The sequence below is a fragment of the Mobula hypostoma genome, chromosome 16 (assembly GCF_963921235.1).
Source record: "Mobula hypostoma chromosome 16, sMobHyp1.1, whole genome shotgun sequence".
Taxonomy (NCBI): domain Eukaryota; kingdom Metazoa; phylum Chordata; class Chondrichthyes; order Myliobatiformes; family Myliobatidae; genus Mobula; species Mobula hypostoma.
In genome coordinates this window covers 45,488,825-45,507,357 of record NC_086112.1, presented here as the reverse complement: position 1 = coordinate 45,507,357, position 18,533 = coordinate 45,488,825, and the positions used below count along the sequence as shown (strand labels likewise).

General features: G+C 41.3%; 1 protein-coding gene across 3 annotated transcripts in view; it reads left to right on the top strand.

Moving 5' to 3' along the window:
- The window catches only part of fancc (FA complementation group C), a 181,488-nt gene that overhangs the window by 115,088 nt on the left and 47,867 nt on the right, over positions 1 to 18,533 (top strand). For all 3 annotated transcript variants that reach the window (XM_063068860.1, XM_063068859.1, XM_063068861.1), the window contains exon 8: positions 1,675 to 1,831. In XM_063068860.1, coding sequence (XP_062924930.1) covers positions 1,675 to 1,831 — 157 coding nt within the window. The remainder of the gene's footprint in view (positions 1 to 1,674; positions 1,832 to 18,533) is intronic.

Sequence of the window (18,533 nt, the reverse complement as noted above, 5' to 3'; positions counted from 1 at the left end):
AGTTTTGAAGAAAGATAGAAGTAGCAGACACGAGAAAATCTGCAGATGTTGGAAATTCAAGCAACACACACAAAATGCTGGTGGAACGCTGCAGGCCAGGCAACATCTATAGGAAGAAGTACAGACGACGTTTTGGGCCAAGACCCTTCGTCAGGACTAACTGAAAGAAGAGATAGTAAGAGATTTGAGAGTGGGAGGGGGAGATCCGAAATGATAGGAGAAGACAGGAGGGTGAGGGATGAAGCTAAGAGCTGAATCGCTCCCTATGCGACTCCCTTGTCCATTCGTCCCCCCAATCCCTTCCCACCGATCTCCCTCCTGGCACTTATCCTTGTAAGTGGAACAAGTGCTACACCTACCCTTACACTTCCTCCCTCACCACCATTCAGGGCCCCAGACAGTCCTTCCAGGTGAGGCGACACTTCACCTGTGAGTCGGCTGGTGTGATATACTGCATCCGGTGCTCCCGGTGCGGCCTTCTATAGGTAAGTCCCGATGCAGACTGGGAGACTGTATCGCTGATCACCTACACTCTGCCTGCCAGAGAAAGCAGGATCTCCCAGTGGCCACACATTTTAATTCCACATCCCATTCCCATTCTGATACGTCTATCCACAGCCTCCTCTACTGTCAAGATGAAGCCACACTCAGGTTGGAGGAACAACACCTTATATTCTGTCTGGGTAGCCTCCAACCTGATAGCATGAACATTAATTTCTCTAACTTCCGTTAATGCCCCTCCTCCCCTTCTCACGCCAACCCTTATTTATTCATTTATTCCCCCCCCAACACTTTTTTTCTCTCTCTATCCCTCTCACAATCACTCCTTACCTGCTCTCCATTTTCCTCTGGGCTCCCCTCCCCCTTTCTTTCTCCCTAGGCCTCCCATCCCATGATCCTCCCCCTTCTCCAGCTCTGTATCCCTTTTGCCAATCAACTTTCCAGCTCTTAGGTTCACCCCTCCCCCTCCTATCTTCTCCTATCATTTTGGATCTCCCCTCCTCCTCCCCCCACTTTCAAATCTCTTACTATCTCTTCTTTCAGTTAGTCCTGATGAAGGGTCTTGGCCCGAAACGTTGACTGTACTTCTTCCTATAGGTGCTGCCTGGCCTGCTGCGTTCCACCAGCATTTTGTGTGTATTGCTAGAAGTAGCAACTTTTTTTTCTGCAAAAGATTCCCAATCATTGTGCAGAGTTACAGTAAAGAGTTGGAAATATGCCCAAAATTCTCTACCAATATGTCGATGCATCTGAATTTATTTGCAAGTCAATAATATGTTAAGAGCTGAACTCTTTTTAGTTAAATACCTTGAAAAAAATTTAGAGTTTTAAAAAAAATGATCTGTAAAAAGTTCAGGCATTTTGCTGTTTAACGTACAATTTAAAAGGTATTGCTAAACAATTGAAGTTATAAGCATGCTTAAGTATTATTTTTTGAAATTCAGCAGTCTGTCAGTCTGGCATCATTTCTGCAGTCATAGTCACCATTTTCAGCACTAGTGGAAGAGTTAATGTGACATCAGTTTCTGGATGGGACTGAGATGATTTGCATCTTTTGGAACTAGATTTACAATTTGTATTTGAGTATCAATAAGATTTTAAATCACATTCAAAAGGAATACAGTACTAATCTCATCTTTTTTATTCTTTTCTCATCCTTTTCCCTCTAACTAGGAGAAAGATCTTCCTGTCAGAGTCTGCAGTTATGAACTTATGGCTGCGTTATCTTCCTAGTCTAGAACAAGCTATTCTGCATCTTACTGAATCTTTGATGTCACATCCATGTACTTCTTTAGCAGAAGTTGAAGCTATTATAGCAGACTCGTTACTGGTAGGTCTTTTGATTAGAAACAACTTACAGATGTTCATTGGCAGGCTCAATTTATTCTCCTGTGAATTTGTATTAAATGATTTGGGAAGAATTTCAAATTGAATAACACTGAGAAGAATCACATTGTCAAAGACCAAGTTGGCATATCTGCAGCATGATGCCAACAGGAATTACAAGGGCAATGGAATGTGATAAGGATAATGGACTCGTCTTATATTGTATCATTCTATAATGGTGTAAATTATAATATGATACATCAGAGGTACACATATATCCTGCCTATGCTCACTTTTTAGAAAAATAAAACAATAGTTTGTCTCACTCCTCTGTACAATCTATTCAGTCTGCAGCTATTTTTTTCTATTCTATATGTACATATCCAGTTCCCTTCAGAAATTTGCTATAGAATCTGTTTCCAATCACTATTTCAACTCAAAGCATAAAGCCATCTCCTTGAGAGCTGAACTGTTTTAGTTAAATATCTGAAAAAAAATTAGAGTTCAAGAGAATTTGAGCTTTTACCAGCTATTTCAAATTCGTGTCGTTTGAACTGTTAATGATGCTTATCAAAACCCCTTATAATTTTGAACATTTCTATTGGATCTCCATTTAATTACCTCTGCTTGACGAAGAATAATCAAAGTCTGTTCTCATGACTCTTTATCCCTGAATGTAATCCTAGTAAATTATTTCTGTGCCATCAGACTTGGCATTAGTGTTCATGCTCTATTGTCGCTTACTTACTAAATTCTTAATGTATGTTAGCCAAGTAATGATGATAAAACATTGGGAAGGAGCCTGTAATGAAGCATGAAATTGTGTCATTCTGACAAATCTGAATGTCATTCTGAACAACATTCAGCAGGTTGTCAGTGATTAACTTCTGGTAAGATGGTGATGCGCTCAGAGGCAGTGGTTTCTACGGAGTCAACCAGTTATTGCCTTTTCTAAATGTATTTTTTACGATCGCAAGACCCTGCTTGATATTAAGAAACTTAAAAGTTCTGCAGCTCTACACCATCAGTGAGTTGCTAGTTGGCGGAGAAACTGAAGTAGCTGGACTTGGAGTGGACCGTGAGACTGCCTGCGATAGAGATGTCTTGGTGCGTGACAGATGTGTGGTCTAACAGTGAGTCACTATCTTTAATTGCTTTTCTTGTGATCATAAGACCCTGTTGGACATTGATGGTGTGGAATGCTGTAAGTCCAATTCATTGGCTTATTGGCGATTAGCTGAGAAGCTGCGTGGCCTTGCTTGTAGCGAGGACTAGGCCTCAAGCTGTAGTTTCTCTTGTTTTCAGCCACTCAGGGGGAGGTGCTGGAATGCCGGAGGCAGTGTGGCACGACATCCATGCTGGAGTCAGTGCTGCCCTCCAGTGCTCGCTCGGCAGAAAACAAGCTCTGTTGTGTTTGACTGCTGCAACATTCATGGACTCAGGGACTTGAACTATATTTTTTGTGTGTTTGTATTTTACTGCTATGTGTGTGCTAGCTATCTCATATGCACTTGCTGTCTTATATATGCTATATGTGTCTAGTGTTGTGTATGACTGTTGGTACTATGTTTTGCACCTTGGTCCCAGGATAACGTCGTTGCATTTGGCTCTATTCTTGGGTATTCATGTATGGTTGAATGACAGTTAAACTTGAAATTGAACATGAACTTGAACTAATTCAAATAGGGACAATCCATAATATCTTATTTTTCTGATGATAGTGCACTTAATTTTATGAAGATAAAAATTTTTCCTGAGAGCTATGTCTCAAAATTTCTTTTTCTGAAATATGTACTTTTCTCCTTTGATTGATTGGGGAGAAAAAAAATTACATGTAAGTTAATAAATAGTAAGGAATCATTATTTAAACATCTGTGACTGGCATAATTAATCAAGTATAAATATTGGTTTTGATGAATTTATGTTGAAAATCAGCAGAAATGTAATAGATAGTCTTCAATGGCTGAACCTATACCTAGCTAAAAGAAGCTGTAACATTTGCTGGCAGTCAGTTCCTTCAGCTTCAGAATATTGCTACAGAAATGTTTTGGACAATGTTAAAGGTCCAGCCATCTTGAGATGCCTCTTCAATGATCATATGTCAGTAATAAGGATGCTTGCTGATGATTGTACAACTTTTTCCCCTTGTTGCTAATCAGATAATGAAATTGTCCATATTGTATCCTCAGCGTCTTGTAAACACAAGTGCAAGGGATAATTATTTCTCTCAAGTATCTGACCATGTCCCTTTGACATTTAATAGCATTATCATTGCCAACTCTCTCATGATTAACTATCCAGGGTCATCGCCATTAACCAGATACTTAACTTGACTAGCCAGCTTAATACTGTTGTTTTAGGAGGTCTGTGGCGAGGAAGCTTATAGCAAGTGTCTCATTTCCTGACTAGCCAAATAACTACACCATCTGTCTGCCATATCAGGGGTATGATAGGATACTCTCCATGTGCCTGGAAGATCGAAACCTTTGAAAACTCAGTACCATCCAGGATAAAACAGTCCTTTGCTTGGTATTCAATGCTTCACCGCAAAAGTTGATTCTCTCCATTTCTGGAGGGCAGTTGGTCGTGCATTTCATCTTCAAAATAACTTGTTTTGTATGACAGCACCTCCCAATTCCGGGACCTCTGCCAACAGTCAACTGGGAACTACACAACCTCCTTGTTCCTTTCAAATTGCACGCTATCCAGATTTTGGTACTATATTCTCCATACACACAAGAGATTCTGCGAATGCTGGAAACCCAAAGCAACATACACAAAATGCTGGAGAAATTCAGCAGGAGAGGCAGCATCGATGGAGGGGAATAAGCAGTCAATGTTTTGGGCGGAAACCCTTCATCAAGACCCATTCTCCATTACGTTTGACACTAAACCCTGCTACACCTGACTCAATACCTTCACCACTCAGACAACAGCGGTTCAAGAAGGCAGCTCACTTTTACTTATTGAAGGTAGTTTGGGCGATAACTGCTGATTTTTTTTTTAAATTTATTTTTGTTTGGATAAGGAATTCACAAGTATCATGTACTTTTTTCACATGTATAACTGTTTCCATTCTTTTATATGTATAAAACTATAATTATTTATACATTCTTAAGTACACATTGAGATGATATAAAAAGAAATTAGACACTTAAATAGGTAATTATGTACAGTGGAAATTCTAATCTATTAGGCTAAGTAATGGTATTAATTGTTAAGAAAAATAGTAATAATAGTGGATTAGTAATAGTTTCCATATATCTCCTCTGGAGCATTTCTTCTGGTCCAAAATGTTGTATGTAAGCCTATGTAACAACCATTGTAGGTGTTTATATCCTAACTTGTTCATACTTGCTCCTGCCCGCAAACATAATTATCCAATCCCTATGTACTTATTTACTTAATTTTATCATTTTTTATCCCTTACCCAAATCTTTTCCTTTACTTGTATTAATTCTCTATTTTCCAAAAAAAAACAAAAACAGTAAACATTTAGACTAGGGGTGCTTACGTTAGCAATATTACTGTGTTGATGAGAAGAGCAGTATAAATCATTAGGAGAGTCATCTAAAGTCTGCTCGCATTGGGGTTATATATTCAATCCATTTATTCCAGATTTGATAAAATTTTTCTTTTTGAATTCTCAGGGAGTATGTCAACTTTTCCATTTTAAATATTTCCAAGATAATTTCGTGCCAATCTTCTAATGTAGGTGGTATTGGATTTAGCCACTTTCTAGTGATTGATTTCTTATTTGCCGCTAAAAGGGCCTGCAGCAACTTTATATCTTCCTTCTGTTCAAGAAACAATACATGCCCCAAATAAAGCGTCTCAAAGTTCAGAGGTATCTGGGTCCTAAGTACCTTAACTAATGTTCTATGAATACCTTCCCAATATAGACTTAATTTGGGACAATCCCAGAAAATATGGAAATGATTTGCCTCCTTGGAGCCGCACCTTCTCTAACACGTCACGTTTGTATCTTTATATTTTTCCTGATATGGGGTCTTGAAGTATCTTATAATATTTTTCCAACAATGTTCTCTCCAAGTCAAAGAATTAGTCGAAGACCACTGAAAGCTGCATATTTTTCCCCAAGCCTCCTCTGAAAGTACCAACCCCGCTTCTTTCTCCCACTTCTCTTTAATATACAATGTATTTACATTTTTAGCATGGGAGAGTATATCTACAACTCTGGTTAATGTAATTTCGTACTTGAAGGTACCTAAAAAAGTCATTGTGTTCTAGGCCATGTTTGTCCTGCAGGATTTGGAAACTTTGTAATACTCTTTTATGTATAAATGAGAGGTAGGGTGTAAGACCTTTCTTTATCCATAGCTCAAATCTTTTATCTCCTCTGTTGGGAAGGAATTCGGTATCATATGCACACCATCTGAAGAGTTTTAACATGTTATTAATTCCACATGAATTAACCACCTTCTGCCATACTTTTAATGTAAGATTTATCCAACTGTCTTTAAATTTTTCCAATTGGGCCATCAATCCTTTGTCAGCTATTGAGGCCTGTAGAGGAAAACTGTCAACCAATCCAAATTCTATTTCCTTCCATCTAGCCTTATATTCCCTATTACACCAATATAACAGAGGGGTTATCTGTGAGGCATAAAAATAATTTCTCAGGCAAGGAAGAACCATACCTCCTCCTTTCTTCCCTAACTGTAAGGTGTTATATCAAATTCTAGGTTTCTTTCCTTGCCAAATGAAGCGGGAAATCCATTTGTCCCATTCCCTGAATTGATTAACATCCACCTCCACAGGTAAAGTACGGAAAAGATACAGTAACTGAGGAAGAATATTCATTTTTATAGTATTTATCCTTGAATTTAAACTTAAAAAAGGGATAAGATTCCATCTATGCATATCTGCTTTTATCTCTGAGATTAATGGCCCATAATTTACCTGTGACAGTGCTGAAAGATCCTTCTGCAGGGTTATTCCTAAATATTTTAATGATTTAGCTTCCCACTTAAGATCATATGTATCCTGCAATTTTTTGGATGGTGTATAATTTAGGGACATAACCTGCGTTTTCTTTACATTTATTTTATAACCTGATATTTTCCCAAAGTCATCCAACAGTGTGAACAATCCTATAAATGATTTTTCTGGTTCACTCAGATAGACTAAAACATCATCTGCGAATAACGCCACTTTCTGTTCAATCCCTGCCACCTTGATACCTTTTACGATTTCGCTCTGTCTTATTAGTTGGGCAAGTGGTTCAATATATAGCGCAAAAAGGAGAGGAGAAATTGGGCATCCCTGTCTAGTGCCTCTCTCTAAAATGAAGGAGTCAGAGAAGTCTCCATTTATCTTAATTCGGGCTGTAGGGCTGTCATATAGAGTCTGAATTACTTTAATAAACTTTTCTTGAAAGCCGAATCTTCCTAACACTCTGTATAGGAATGCCCAACTAACCGAATCAAAAGCTTTCTCAGTGTCTAATCCTACTACCATTGTCTCTGTCTCGTTCTTATTATCCTGTTCTAATATGTGTAGAGTTCTCCTTATGTTGTCCTGTGTTTGCCTTTGTTGAATAAATCCAGTCTGGTCTAAGTGGATTAGGCCAGGTAAGAGCTTTTCCAATCTGCGTGCTAATATAGATGTAAATAGTTTGTAATCTAAATTAAGAACACTAATTGGCTGATAATTGCCACATTCTAGTTTATCTTTACCCTCTTTAGGAATAACTGAAATAACCGCTTCTTTCCAGGAAGGTGGAGTTTCTCTTCTCTGCAAGATCCAATTAAAGGTGTTAAGTAGTAATGGGGCTAACTGTGTCTTCAGGGATTTGTACCACTCTGAGGTAAACCCATCTGAACCCGGGGACTTTCCAGCCTTTAACCTAGAGATGGCCACATTCAGTTCTTTGGCAGTTACTGGTTCTAATAGACTTTCATTTTGTAAATCTGTAAGTTTAGGTAGATCTAAAGAATTCAATAAACTGTGTATATAGGGCTCATTGGAGGCCTGGGGTTGGGAGTACAGCGCTCGATAATATGTTTCAAAACTCTCTTTAATTTTCCCTATTGTACTCTCCACAAGCTTTGTCTTTGGATTCTTTATTTTATGAATTGTATTGTCTGCTTGTTGTTTTCGTAATTTATACGCTAATAATCTAGCTGATTTACCTCCTACTTCATAATTCTTTTGTCTCAGGTAAAGAAAATTTCTTTGAGTTTCCAACGTATAAATATCGTCAATTTCACTTTGCAATTTCCTAATTCCCAACTGCTGATTTTCAGTGACATTCGCATCCATAACAGAATTAAAGTGAGCAAGGAGCCAAGACTTCTAACTTTGGAGAAATAGCAACTCCTGTATACTGCAAGGTTTATGAGCATTTTCTCTACCTTTGCAGTGCTCTTACTGCATTTTATTTATAGATACATTTGGTCAGCATTTCTGAGAAATTGTATATCAGCATTGTTTCGTGCCTTATTTTAGTAGATTGATACCTGCTTGGGAAAAGCTCTCTATTATACTGGTTATGCCCTCAATAATACCGTTAATGTAGTACTTAGCTGACATCTAAATACGGTTTGATAACTTAATATAACAAGGAGCCTTTCCCAAGCAGACATCAGTCTACATAAGTATATTGTATTGTGACTAAGATTTGTAGTAACATCTAAATGTGGTTTGAAAATCTACTTTAAAATAATTTTGATTTGGTCTAGTATTAGAACAAGAAAACAAGCAAAGTGCCATGAATGAAAGGTTTCATTGATCACTGTTCCAAATTTGTAAACCAGTTTTTATACCTTTCATTGATATAAGATTAATTCCATTTTACAATAATATGAATTATTATTTTCTATCTCTTTACACCTGCTATTTTAACAACATGATAATTTAAAATTGAGGAAAAAAAGTAATCCAGTGTTGTGAAGCATTGTGTTACATCTCAGAAAGGTAATGATTTGTAGAGATGTACTGGACTTTCTTCCACTTTGCTTCCTTTAAGGATTTTGTTGCATTCTTTTGCTTTCTCAGTCACTTGTTATATCTGTCGTGTTAATGTCACCTTTCTTGCAGTACGTCTGTTTTTGATTCCTTTTGTTTTCCTTCCAGAATATGAGACTCTGCCCCTGGGCTTTAATCCTCTGATTGCCCTCATGTTTGTGGTGTGCTACTTTACCCTTTCTCTCTCTTTTGCAGAATCAGGAAGGAATTCCCGTGTTCTCACCTTGCATCTCACTAGCCTCTGCCTTCAACAGATTAAGCATTGGAATTTCCACTCCTACCCAGAGTATAGTCATCTGGGTTGCACAATTTTGCCACAGTAGTTCTTAGGGCCAAATGCTTCATTAATATCTTTCCTTCCATGATGTTAGTATTAGGAAGTTTGCCCATCACTGTGTTCAGTTTCATTAGTCATTCTTAATAACTAAAGAGTCTTGCTCTGCATGTAGCAAGATCTATACAGTGTTTGGGCTAGGGTGATGTGACATGTAACATCTGTGCTGTACATGGTAAACAGAGGTCTTCAGCCACAAAATGGAATGTCAGTCTGTGTTTCTGTACCATTTAAATATTTATTTTTTTATTATTTTTATTTCCATTTTTTCTTTCTTTCTTGTTCTTTCACTGTTTGTTGTCATTTGCACATTGGTTGGCCATCCTGTTGGGTGCAGTTCTGCATTGATTCTATTCTGTTTCTTGTATATATTGTGAATACCCACAAGAAAATTAATCTCAGGGTTGTAAATGTTGACATATATATACTTTGATAATAAGTTTGCTTCAAACTTTGAACTTTGCGTCAATATCTTCTAGGAGTCACTGCTGTTTAGAAAATTAACTCGAGTAGCCATGGTGACAATAGCAGTTGCAACACAAGTTCAGAGATAATTTGTGATAGTGGAATATCTCCTGATTCTCCAAAACCCTTCCAGAAGAGGGAATCTAATAGGAGAAAACAGAAGGCCATGAAAACAGAAAAAGGGGAGAAGAACCAGAGAAGTGGGGTGGAGGGATTACCTAAGTTAGAGGAATTGATGAATTGATGCTTCTGGTAATGCCACCCCTTCTCTATTCCCCATCCCCTTTTCTCTCTCTCGCCTTATATCCTTGCCTGCCCGTAGCCTCCGTCTGGTTTTCCTCCCCCTTTTTCTTTCTTCCATTGCCTTCTGTTTTCTCCAGTTAGATTCCTTCTTCTCCAGCCTTGTACCTCTTCACCAATCAACTTCCCAACTCTTTACTTCAACCCCCCCGCCCCAGTTCCACCTATCACGTGTTTCTACCTCCCGTCCCCCCACCTTCTAACTCTGACTATGTTTCTCTAGTCCTGCTGAAGGGTGTCGGCCTGAAACATAGACTGTACTCTTTTCCATAGATGCTGCCTGGTCTGCTGAGTTCCTACAGCATTGTGTGTGTATTGGTTATATCGATAATATTATTTGCTGGTGAGAAACCAGTAGACAAAATATGAATGTGGTGGTAAATAAAGTTCAAATTTCAAGTTTTCAAAGTAATTTTATTATCAAAGTACGTGGATGTCGCCATATATACATCTATGAGATTAATTTTTTTGTGGGCATATGCATTAAATCCATAATAAAGTAGCAGCCATAACAGAACCGATGAAAGAACGCACCAACTTGGAGGTTCAGCCAGTGAGCAACAGACAACTAACTGTGAGAATACAAAAACAAAGAAATAAGAATAATAAATACGCAATAAATATCGAGAATATGAGATGAAGAGTCTTTAGAAGTGAGTCCATAGGTTGTGGGAATAGTTCAATTTGTCACCACCTTTGATTCGGCTTATGACAGTGGTGTCGTCAGTAAACTTGAATATGGCATTGGAGCTTTGCATAGCTATGCACAGTCAAATGTGTAAAGAGAGCAGAGCAGGCGGCTAAGCACACAGACTTGTGATGCACATGGGTGGATGGAGATCATTGAGGACATTGTTGTTGCCAATCCAAACTTATGGGGGTTCATAAGTCATGAAATCAAGGATCCAATTGCACAAGGAGGTATTGAGGTCAAGGTCTTGAAGCATATTGATTATTTTTGAGGGGATGATGGTATGTGGTAATGACCATCTTGATGTAAGCCTCTTTGCTGTCCAGATATTCCAAGGTTGAGTAAAGAGCCAATGAGATGGCATCTGCTGCAGACCTGTTGCTTTTGTAGACAAAGTGGAGCGGATGATGATCACTTCTCAGGCAGGAGTTGATATACTTCATCACCAGCTTCTCAAAGCACTTCATCGCTGTGGATGTAAGTGCTGCTGGATGATAGTCATTGAGGCAGGCTGCCACATTCTTCTTAGGCATAATTGAAGCTTGCTTGAAGCAGGCGGGTACCTCTGACTGCCAAAGCGAGAGGTTAAAGATCCTAGTGAAGATTCCAGCTAATTGATTAGCACAGGTCTTTAGTACTTGGCCTAGTATCCCACCTGGGCTGGATGCTTTCTATGGGTTCACCTTCCTGAAGGCTGCTCTCATGTTGGCCTCAGAGTCTGAACTCACAAGATCATCGGGGGCTGTGGGAGTTTGTGATAGTTCCTCCATGTTTTGATGGACAAAGCGGGCATAGAAGGCATTGTGGTCATCTGGAAGGTCTTGTTGCCTATGTTGCTTGATCTAACTTTATAAGAGTTGACAATATTCAAACCCTGCCACAACGGTTGAGCAACCTTCATTGATTCAGGTTTGGTCCAGAATTGCTACTTTGTGAGATGGCTTTCCGGAGAGCGTACCAGGACCTCCTGTAACTTCCTTGGTCACCAAACTGGAATGCCTCTGATCTGGCCCTCAGAAGATTGCAGATATAGTTCATCCAGGGCTTCTGGCTGGAGTAGATTGAAAAATGATTTTGTGGGGACACACTCATCTATAAGTGTTTTAATAAACTCTGCGACAACAATTCAGATTCATTCAGATTCACAGAAGTCCTAAAACAAGGCCTAGTCCACTAATTCAAAACAATCCCATAGGCTGTCCTCTGTCTCTTGCGACCACCTCTCTGTTGTTCTAATCTCTGGAGCTTTGCTTTTTAGCCTCTGCCTCTATGTAGGTAGGAGATGGTCAGCCAGGTGATCAGATTTACTGAAATACAGTCTGGGCATGGAACAGTAGGCATTTCTTATCTTAGTATAACGGTGGTCTAGTGTGTTGGGGTTCTGGTGCTACAGGTTACGGGTTCCCCCGCCATCCGAAGGTAGAGCATTCCTATGAAATGGTTCGTAAGCCGAAATGTCATAAAGCGAAGAAGCAATTACCATTTATTTATATGGGAAAATTTTGTGAGTGTTCGCAGACGCAAAAATAACCTACCAAATCATGCCAGTTAACACATAAAACCTAAAATAACAGTAACATATAGTAAAAGCAGGAATGATATGATAAATACACAGCCTATATAAAGTAGAAATACTTCTCTACAATGATTGCCTGCACAGATCTTCGTAGCGAAAATCTCACGCAAGCGCTCTCGGTATTAAATCTCACCCAAGTGCTGTTGGCATAAACGCGCTCTCCAGTAACCTTTAAACTATGAAGCTGCCAAATCATACCAAATAACACGTAAAAATACACAGCCTATATAAAGTAGAAATAATGTATGTACGGTGTAGTACCACTTACCAGAATTGGGAAAACAGTGCCGAGCACACTGATGGTGGTGTGTTAGACTGAGTCGTCGCAGGCAGTAGCCCCCACCCTCCGGGCCGCCACGCAATACATTGCCGCGAAGAATGCAGCGATAGCTGGGAGGCACACAGCACATCGTTAAGAAAAAAAGCCGAAATAAACATGCTAATTAATAGGTAAACACGAGGAATTCTGCAGATGCTGGAAATTCAAGCAACACGCATCAAAGTTGCTGGTGAATGCAGTAGGCCAGGCAGCATCTCTAGGAAGAGGTACAGTCGACGTTTCAGGCCAAAACCCTTCGTCAGGACTAACTGAAGAAAGAGCTAGTAAGAGATTTGAAAGTGGGAGGGGGAGGGGGAGATCCAAAATGATAGGAGAAGACAGGAGGGGGAGGGATGGAGCCAAGAGCTGGACAGGTGATAGGCAAAAGGGGATACGAGAGGATCATGGGACAGGAGGCCCAGTGAGAAGGAAAAGGAGGGGGGGAGCCCAGAGGATGGGCAAGGGGTATAGTCAGAGGGACAGAGGGAGAAAAAGGAGAGAGAGAGAAAGAATGTGTGTATATAAATAACGGATGGGGTATGAGGGGGAGGTGGGGCATTAGCAGAAGTTAGAGAAGTCAATGTTCATGCCATCAGGTTGGAGGCTACCCTGACGGAATATAAGGTGTTGTTCCTCCAACCTGAGTGTGGCTTCATCTTTACAGTAGAGGAGGCCGTGGATAGACATGTCAGAATGGGAATGGGAAGTGGAATTAAAATGTGTGGCCACTGGGAAATCCTGCTTTCTCTGGCAGACAGAGCGTAGGTGTTCAGCAAAACGATCTCACAGTCTGCGTCAGGTCTCGCCAATATATAGAAGGCCACATTGGGAGCACTGGACGCAGTATATCACCCCAGCCGACTCACAGGTGAAGTGTCGCCTCAACTGGAAGGACAGTCTGGGGCCCTGAATAGTGGTAAAGGAGGAAGTGTAAGGGCATGTGTAGCACTTGTTCCGCTTACACGGATAAGTGCCAGGAGGGAGATCAGTGGGGAGGGATGGGGGGGGAACGAATGGACAAGGGAGTCGCGTAGGGAGCGATCCTTGCGGAAAGCGGGGGGGGAGGGAAAGATGTGCTTAGTGGTGGGATCCCGTTGGAGGTGGCGGAAGTTACGGAGAGTAATATGTTGGACCCGGAGGCTGGTGTGGTGGTAGGTGAGGATCTGGGGAACCCTATTCCTAGTGGGGTGGCGGGAGGATGGAGTGAGAGCAGATGTGCGTGAAATGGGGGGGATGCGTTTGAGAGCAGAGTTGATGTGGAGGAAGGGAAGCCCCTTTCTTTAAAAAAGGACATCTCCCTCGTCCTGGAATGAAAAGCCTCATCCTGAGAGCAGATGCGGCGGAGACAGAGGAATTGCGAGAAGGGGATGGCATTTTTGCAAGAGACAGGGTGAGAAGAGGAATAGTCCAGATAGCTGTGAGAGTCAATAGGCTTATAGCAGACATCAGTAGATAAGCTGCCTCCAGAGATAGAGACAGAAAGGTCTAGAAAGGGGAGGGAGACACCTAAGAGAAATTAATTAGGTGCTGCCCGGCACGTAAATGTCGGTGCAGATCAGAGGCGATTGCCGATTGCATCGCCTCTGATCTGGGCTGACAATTAAGTGCTAGGTGGCACCTAATTAATTAGCATGTGTATTTTGGCTTTTTTCTTAAAGATGTGCTGTGTGCCTCCCGGCTACTGCTGCGTTCTTCGTGAATTGGTATAGTATCTGTCCGGGGCCTGGGTGTTGAGGTGATGGGACACGGGGGTGTCATCTCATTGTCGATCAGGGCAGGCAGCTCATCTTCTCCTATGACTGCCTGCCGCGATGTCGAAGGTCGAGGTTCATCGTCTGCTGTGGCTGATGTGGAAGGCTTGCTTGACTGCTGAGCCTCGCGCATTTTTCTATCATACAGTTGTTTGTAAGCACTCAAACCATCCTGCAAATATCCCCTAAACCTATGTACCCTTTCAAAATTAAAGTTGTACTTTATATTTGCAGCGAAAATCTGACGCAGTTGCTTCATGTTCAGTTCACTACTGCATTCAGTTTCAATTGTTATCCTTTCCTCTTCCAATTGCATCAGCTCTTCATCTATCAGTTCTTTGTCATGGGATGCCAAAACCTTTTCAACATCATCTTCGTCAACTTCCACAAGCCAAACTCACTTTGTCCTTGCTTCGTTCACCATGATCGAAATGCTTCATTATGTCTAGTTTTACGCTAAGTGTAACACCCTTACTCTTTCAGGCTTTTCCGACACCTTAGAACTCATCTTGCTAACGGCTGCTCAATGCAACGTGTTTCATCAATGCCGTTCCGAATCCGGGGGAGAGCGGCTGCTCAGGGCGCTGATTTTTTCGCACGCTGATTTTTTATCGCGCGCTACCTTTCTTCGTAACAGTGAAAACACCTTCTGAAAGCGAAAACGGTACTAATGTAGGTCTTTCGTAACAGTGAGGTTTCGTAAAGTGAACGTTCGAAAGGTGGGGGACACCTGTATATGCTGATGGTAATTGGGCAGGGTTTTCAAACAAGCCTGATTGAAGTCCCCGACTACAATTTGAAGTGCGTTGTGGGATGGACTGTTTCTTGTCTGGAGATGGCATTATGCAGTATCTCAAGTGCTTGATTATAGTCATCCACTGGGTGGTATGTAAACTGTGGTCAGAGTTATGGACGAGAACTCCCTAGGTAAATAGAACGGACAGCATTTCACTGTTAGGTGTTCAAAGTCAGGGGAGCACAAGTTTGACAAAACCACCACATCGGAGCACCACCAAGAGTTACGCATGAAACTCACATCTCCACCTTTTGCCTTTTCTGAATCAGCGGGTCGGTCCACTCTGTGAATCGAGAAGCCTTCGGGTCTGATTGCTGTACCTGACGTACTGGAAGCAAGCCATGTCGCGATCCAACATAGAGCACAACAATCTCTCATTTCTCTCCAATACGCAACCTTACCCTCAGGTCCTCAATTTTGTTCTCCAGTGACTACACTTTTGCTAACGAGATGCTGAGTAGAGGGGCCTCATTCCTCTGTGTTTCAGCCTGGCTTGGAGTAACCCCCCCTCCCACCTTGCTTCCAGCCGTGGTGATGCAACTTTGTCTGCTTGAAGGTGTCATACCTGCTTGCTTGAAAGTTAGGTCTGATAAGTCCTTAATAAGATCATGAAATCTGTCTATTGTTAAGTTGATTTAAAAGTACGTGTTGCAGGTTTCAATGAAGGTAATTCAAAAGAGGTATATTTAGAAGTATTGTACGCTACCTGCAGAATGTCGCCGTGCTTCACTGATACCATCTTCGCTGTCACATATATGATTCAAGTGTCATATGATTTTTTGAATTAGCGAGAAAGACAGTGGCATTGATGCAGGGCGGGTGCCATTTAAAAAGAACAAGTCTCGTCGGGAATGAGTCATTCTTTGAAGTAGCGAGAGAGAGAGCGCGGCATTGTTGCAGGGAGCCATTTGAGTGAGTTTTATTTGAACCAATAAAAAGTAGAGAGGTGTAAGCAGCCATTGTGGGAGCAACAGTTGTTGGAGTGGACCGGTGTTAGAGTGGTCATACTTTGGTGAGAACAGCTCACTGATGCTGGTGAGGGTGTATTTGTTATCATTTGTTCTGATTGTGAAATTTGGACTTGAGAACTTGGAGCCAGAGGTTTCAGAGAGAAGATGTAGGTAAGAACAGCTAAGCTTTTTTATCGCCTGTAAATCCTTAGTCCTTAGTTTAGTGTAGGCAGGGTGGTTAAGGCAATGGAATGCTCCTGTGAGATGTGGGATTTCAAGGCACTTGAGAGTCTCCCTGATGATTACATCTGCAGGAAGTGCACTTCTCTTCAGATCCTGATTGACCAGGTCAGGGAACTGAAGCTGGAGCTTGATGTACTCAGGACCATCCTAGAGGCTGCAAACCTCATAGATCAGACTAACTGAGGTGGTCACACCCAGAGCGCACACTTCAGATAGTAGATGGGTGACCACCAGGAGAAGCAAGGGGAGTAAGCAGTCAGTGTAGGGTTCCCCTGTGGCCCTTCCCCTCAGTAACAAGTATACCCCCTTGGATACTGCTAGGGAGGGGATGACCTAACAAAGCACAACAGCAGCAGCCAGGCCAATGGCACTGTGGCTGGCTCTGAGGCTCAGCAGGGAAGGGTGAAGTCAAACGGAGTTATGGTGACTGGGGACTCCGAATCAGAATCAGGTTTAATATTACTGGCATATGTCATGACATTTGTTAACTTTGCGTAAGCAGTACAATACAATACATGATAACAGAGAGAAAAGAAAACTGAATTGCAGTAAACATACCCAAAATGTTGGAGGAGCTCAACAGGTTGGGTAGCATCTATGGAAATAAATAAACAGTTGCTATTTCAGGCTGAGACCCTTCAGAACTGGCAAGGAAGTGGGGAGATGCCAGAAGAAGGTGGTGGGAGGAGAAGGAGGTCAAGCTAGAAGATGACCACTGGGTGGGGGAGGAGCAATGAGGTAAGAAGGTGGAAGGTGTTAAGTGGAAAAGGTAAAGGGCTGGAGAAGCAGGAAGCTGACAGGAGAGGAGACTGGATCATGGGAGAAAAGGGAGCAGGGTCCAAGATGGTGTGTTGCCTGTCAGGTGCTAGGATCCTGGACATCCTGGAGCGGTTGCCAAATATTCTCAGGGGTAGAGTGAGCAGCTAGAGGTGATTATGCACATTGGCACTAATGACACAGGTAGAAAGGGGGAAGATGTCCTGTGTAGAGAGTATAGGGAGTTAGGAAAGATGCTGAAGAGCAGGTCCTCCAAGGTAGTAATCTCTGGATTACTTCTAGTGCCACATGCCAGTCAGGGTAGGAAGAAGATGAGAGCACTGATAAAGGAGGAAACATTTTATTGGATGCAAAGGATGTTGGTGAGGTCCTTAGTGAGTATTTTACATCAATATTTACCAAGAGGAAGGACATGGAGGATAGGAGGAGTTGTGACTGGAAAATGGTGGAGAGAGAGAACATCAAGGAAAGAGCCAAGCTGTTGAAGGAAGTTTTTGGCAAGAGTGGAAGTGAACTAGAGATGGAGGTCGGCGGGAAAGAGGAATGGAATAGAAAGAGGAAGAAAAGAAAGCAGAGGTATGGGATATCAAACTCTGAGGAGTCAGCGGATGATCAAAACAGGACAGCAAAACAATGGAAAGAAGATGACATTAAAGCAATTATAAAACTAAGTGAGGACGGGGCGTTGTTTGGTGATTGGAACCCGATTCGTTTGACGAAGATGCTCAACAAAATTATAGGCGAGATTAAAGGTGCAAAGGTTTTACGAAATGGATTGTTATTAGTGATTTGTCGGGATAGTGCTCAGCAAGGTAAAGTGATAAGATTATGTAAAATAGACGGCAAAGAAGTACAATACTCAATACCCAACAATAGAAAGTGGACTAGAGGAGTTATTTCGGAGATACCAGCAAAAGTTACTATGGATGAGATTAAACAGAACATAAAAAGAGCAAAAATTATTGAGGCCAAACGTTTGAAAGTTTAATGGGAAAAAGTGTGATAGCTTATTGGTAATGATTAACTTTGATGAAGAGAGATTACCGACTAATGTTTACTTCGGGTATATGTGTTATGCAGTTAGAATATATATACCACCGCCTTTAAGTTGCTATAAATATCTGAAATTCGGGCACATTGCGGCGGTCTGCAGAGGAAAACAAAGATGTGGGAGATGTGCTGAAGATCATGAATATGGGAAATGTGAAGCCGGAGCTAGCCTGAAATGCTGCAGTTGTGGCGAGGAACACAGTGCAGCTGATCGAGGGTGCATTTATAGCAAGAAGGCGGCTGAGACACAATATGTAAAAGTAACTCAAGGAATCAGTCATGCAGAAGCAGAGAAGGAATTTGATGAAAAAAAGGCTGTCAGGCAAACAAATACAGGGAATAATAAACTGGTGAATTATGAGAGCTGTAATATGAAAAATAAGGATGCACTATTAATGACTAGAAAGGATTTCATGCTTTTTATGGTGGATGCAATTAATTGTTCAGCGCAAACAAGCAAAGGA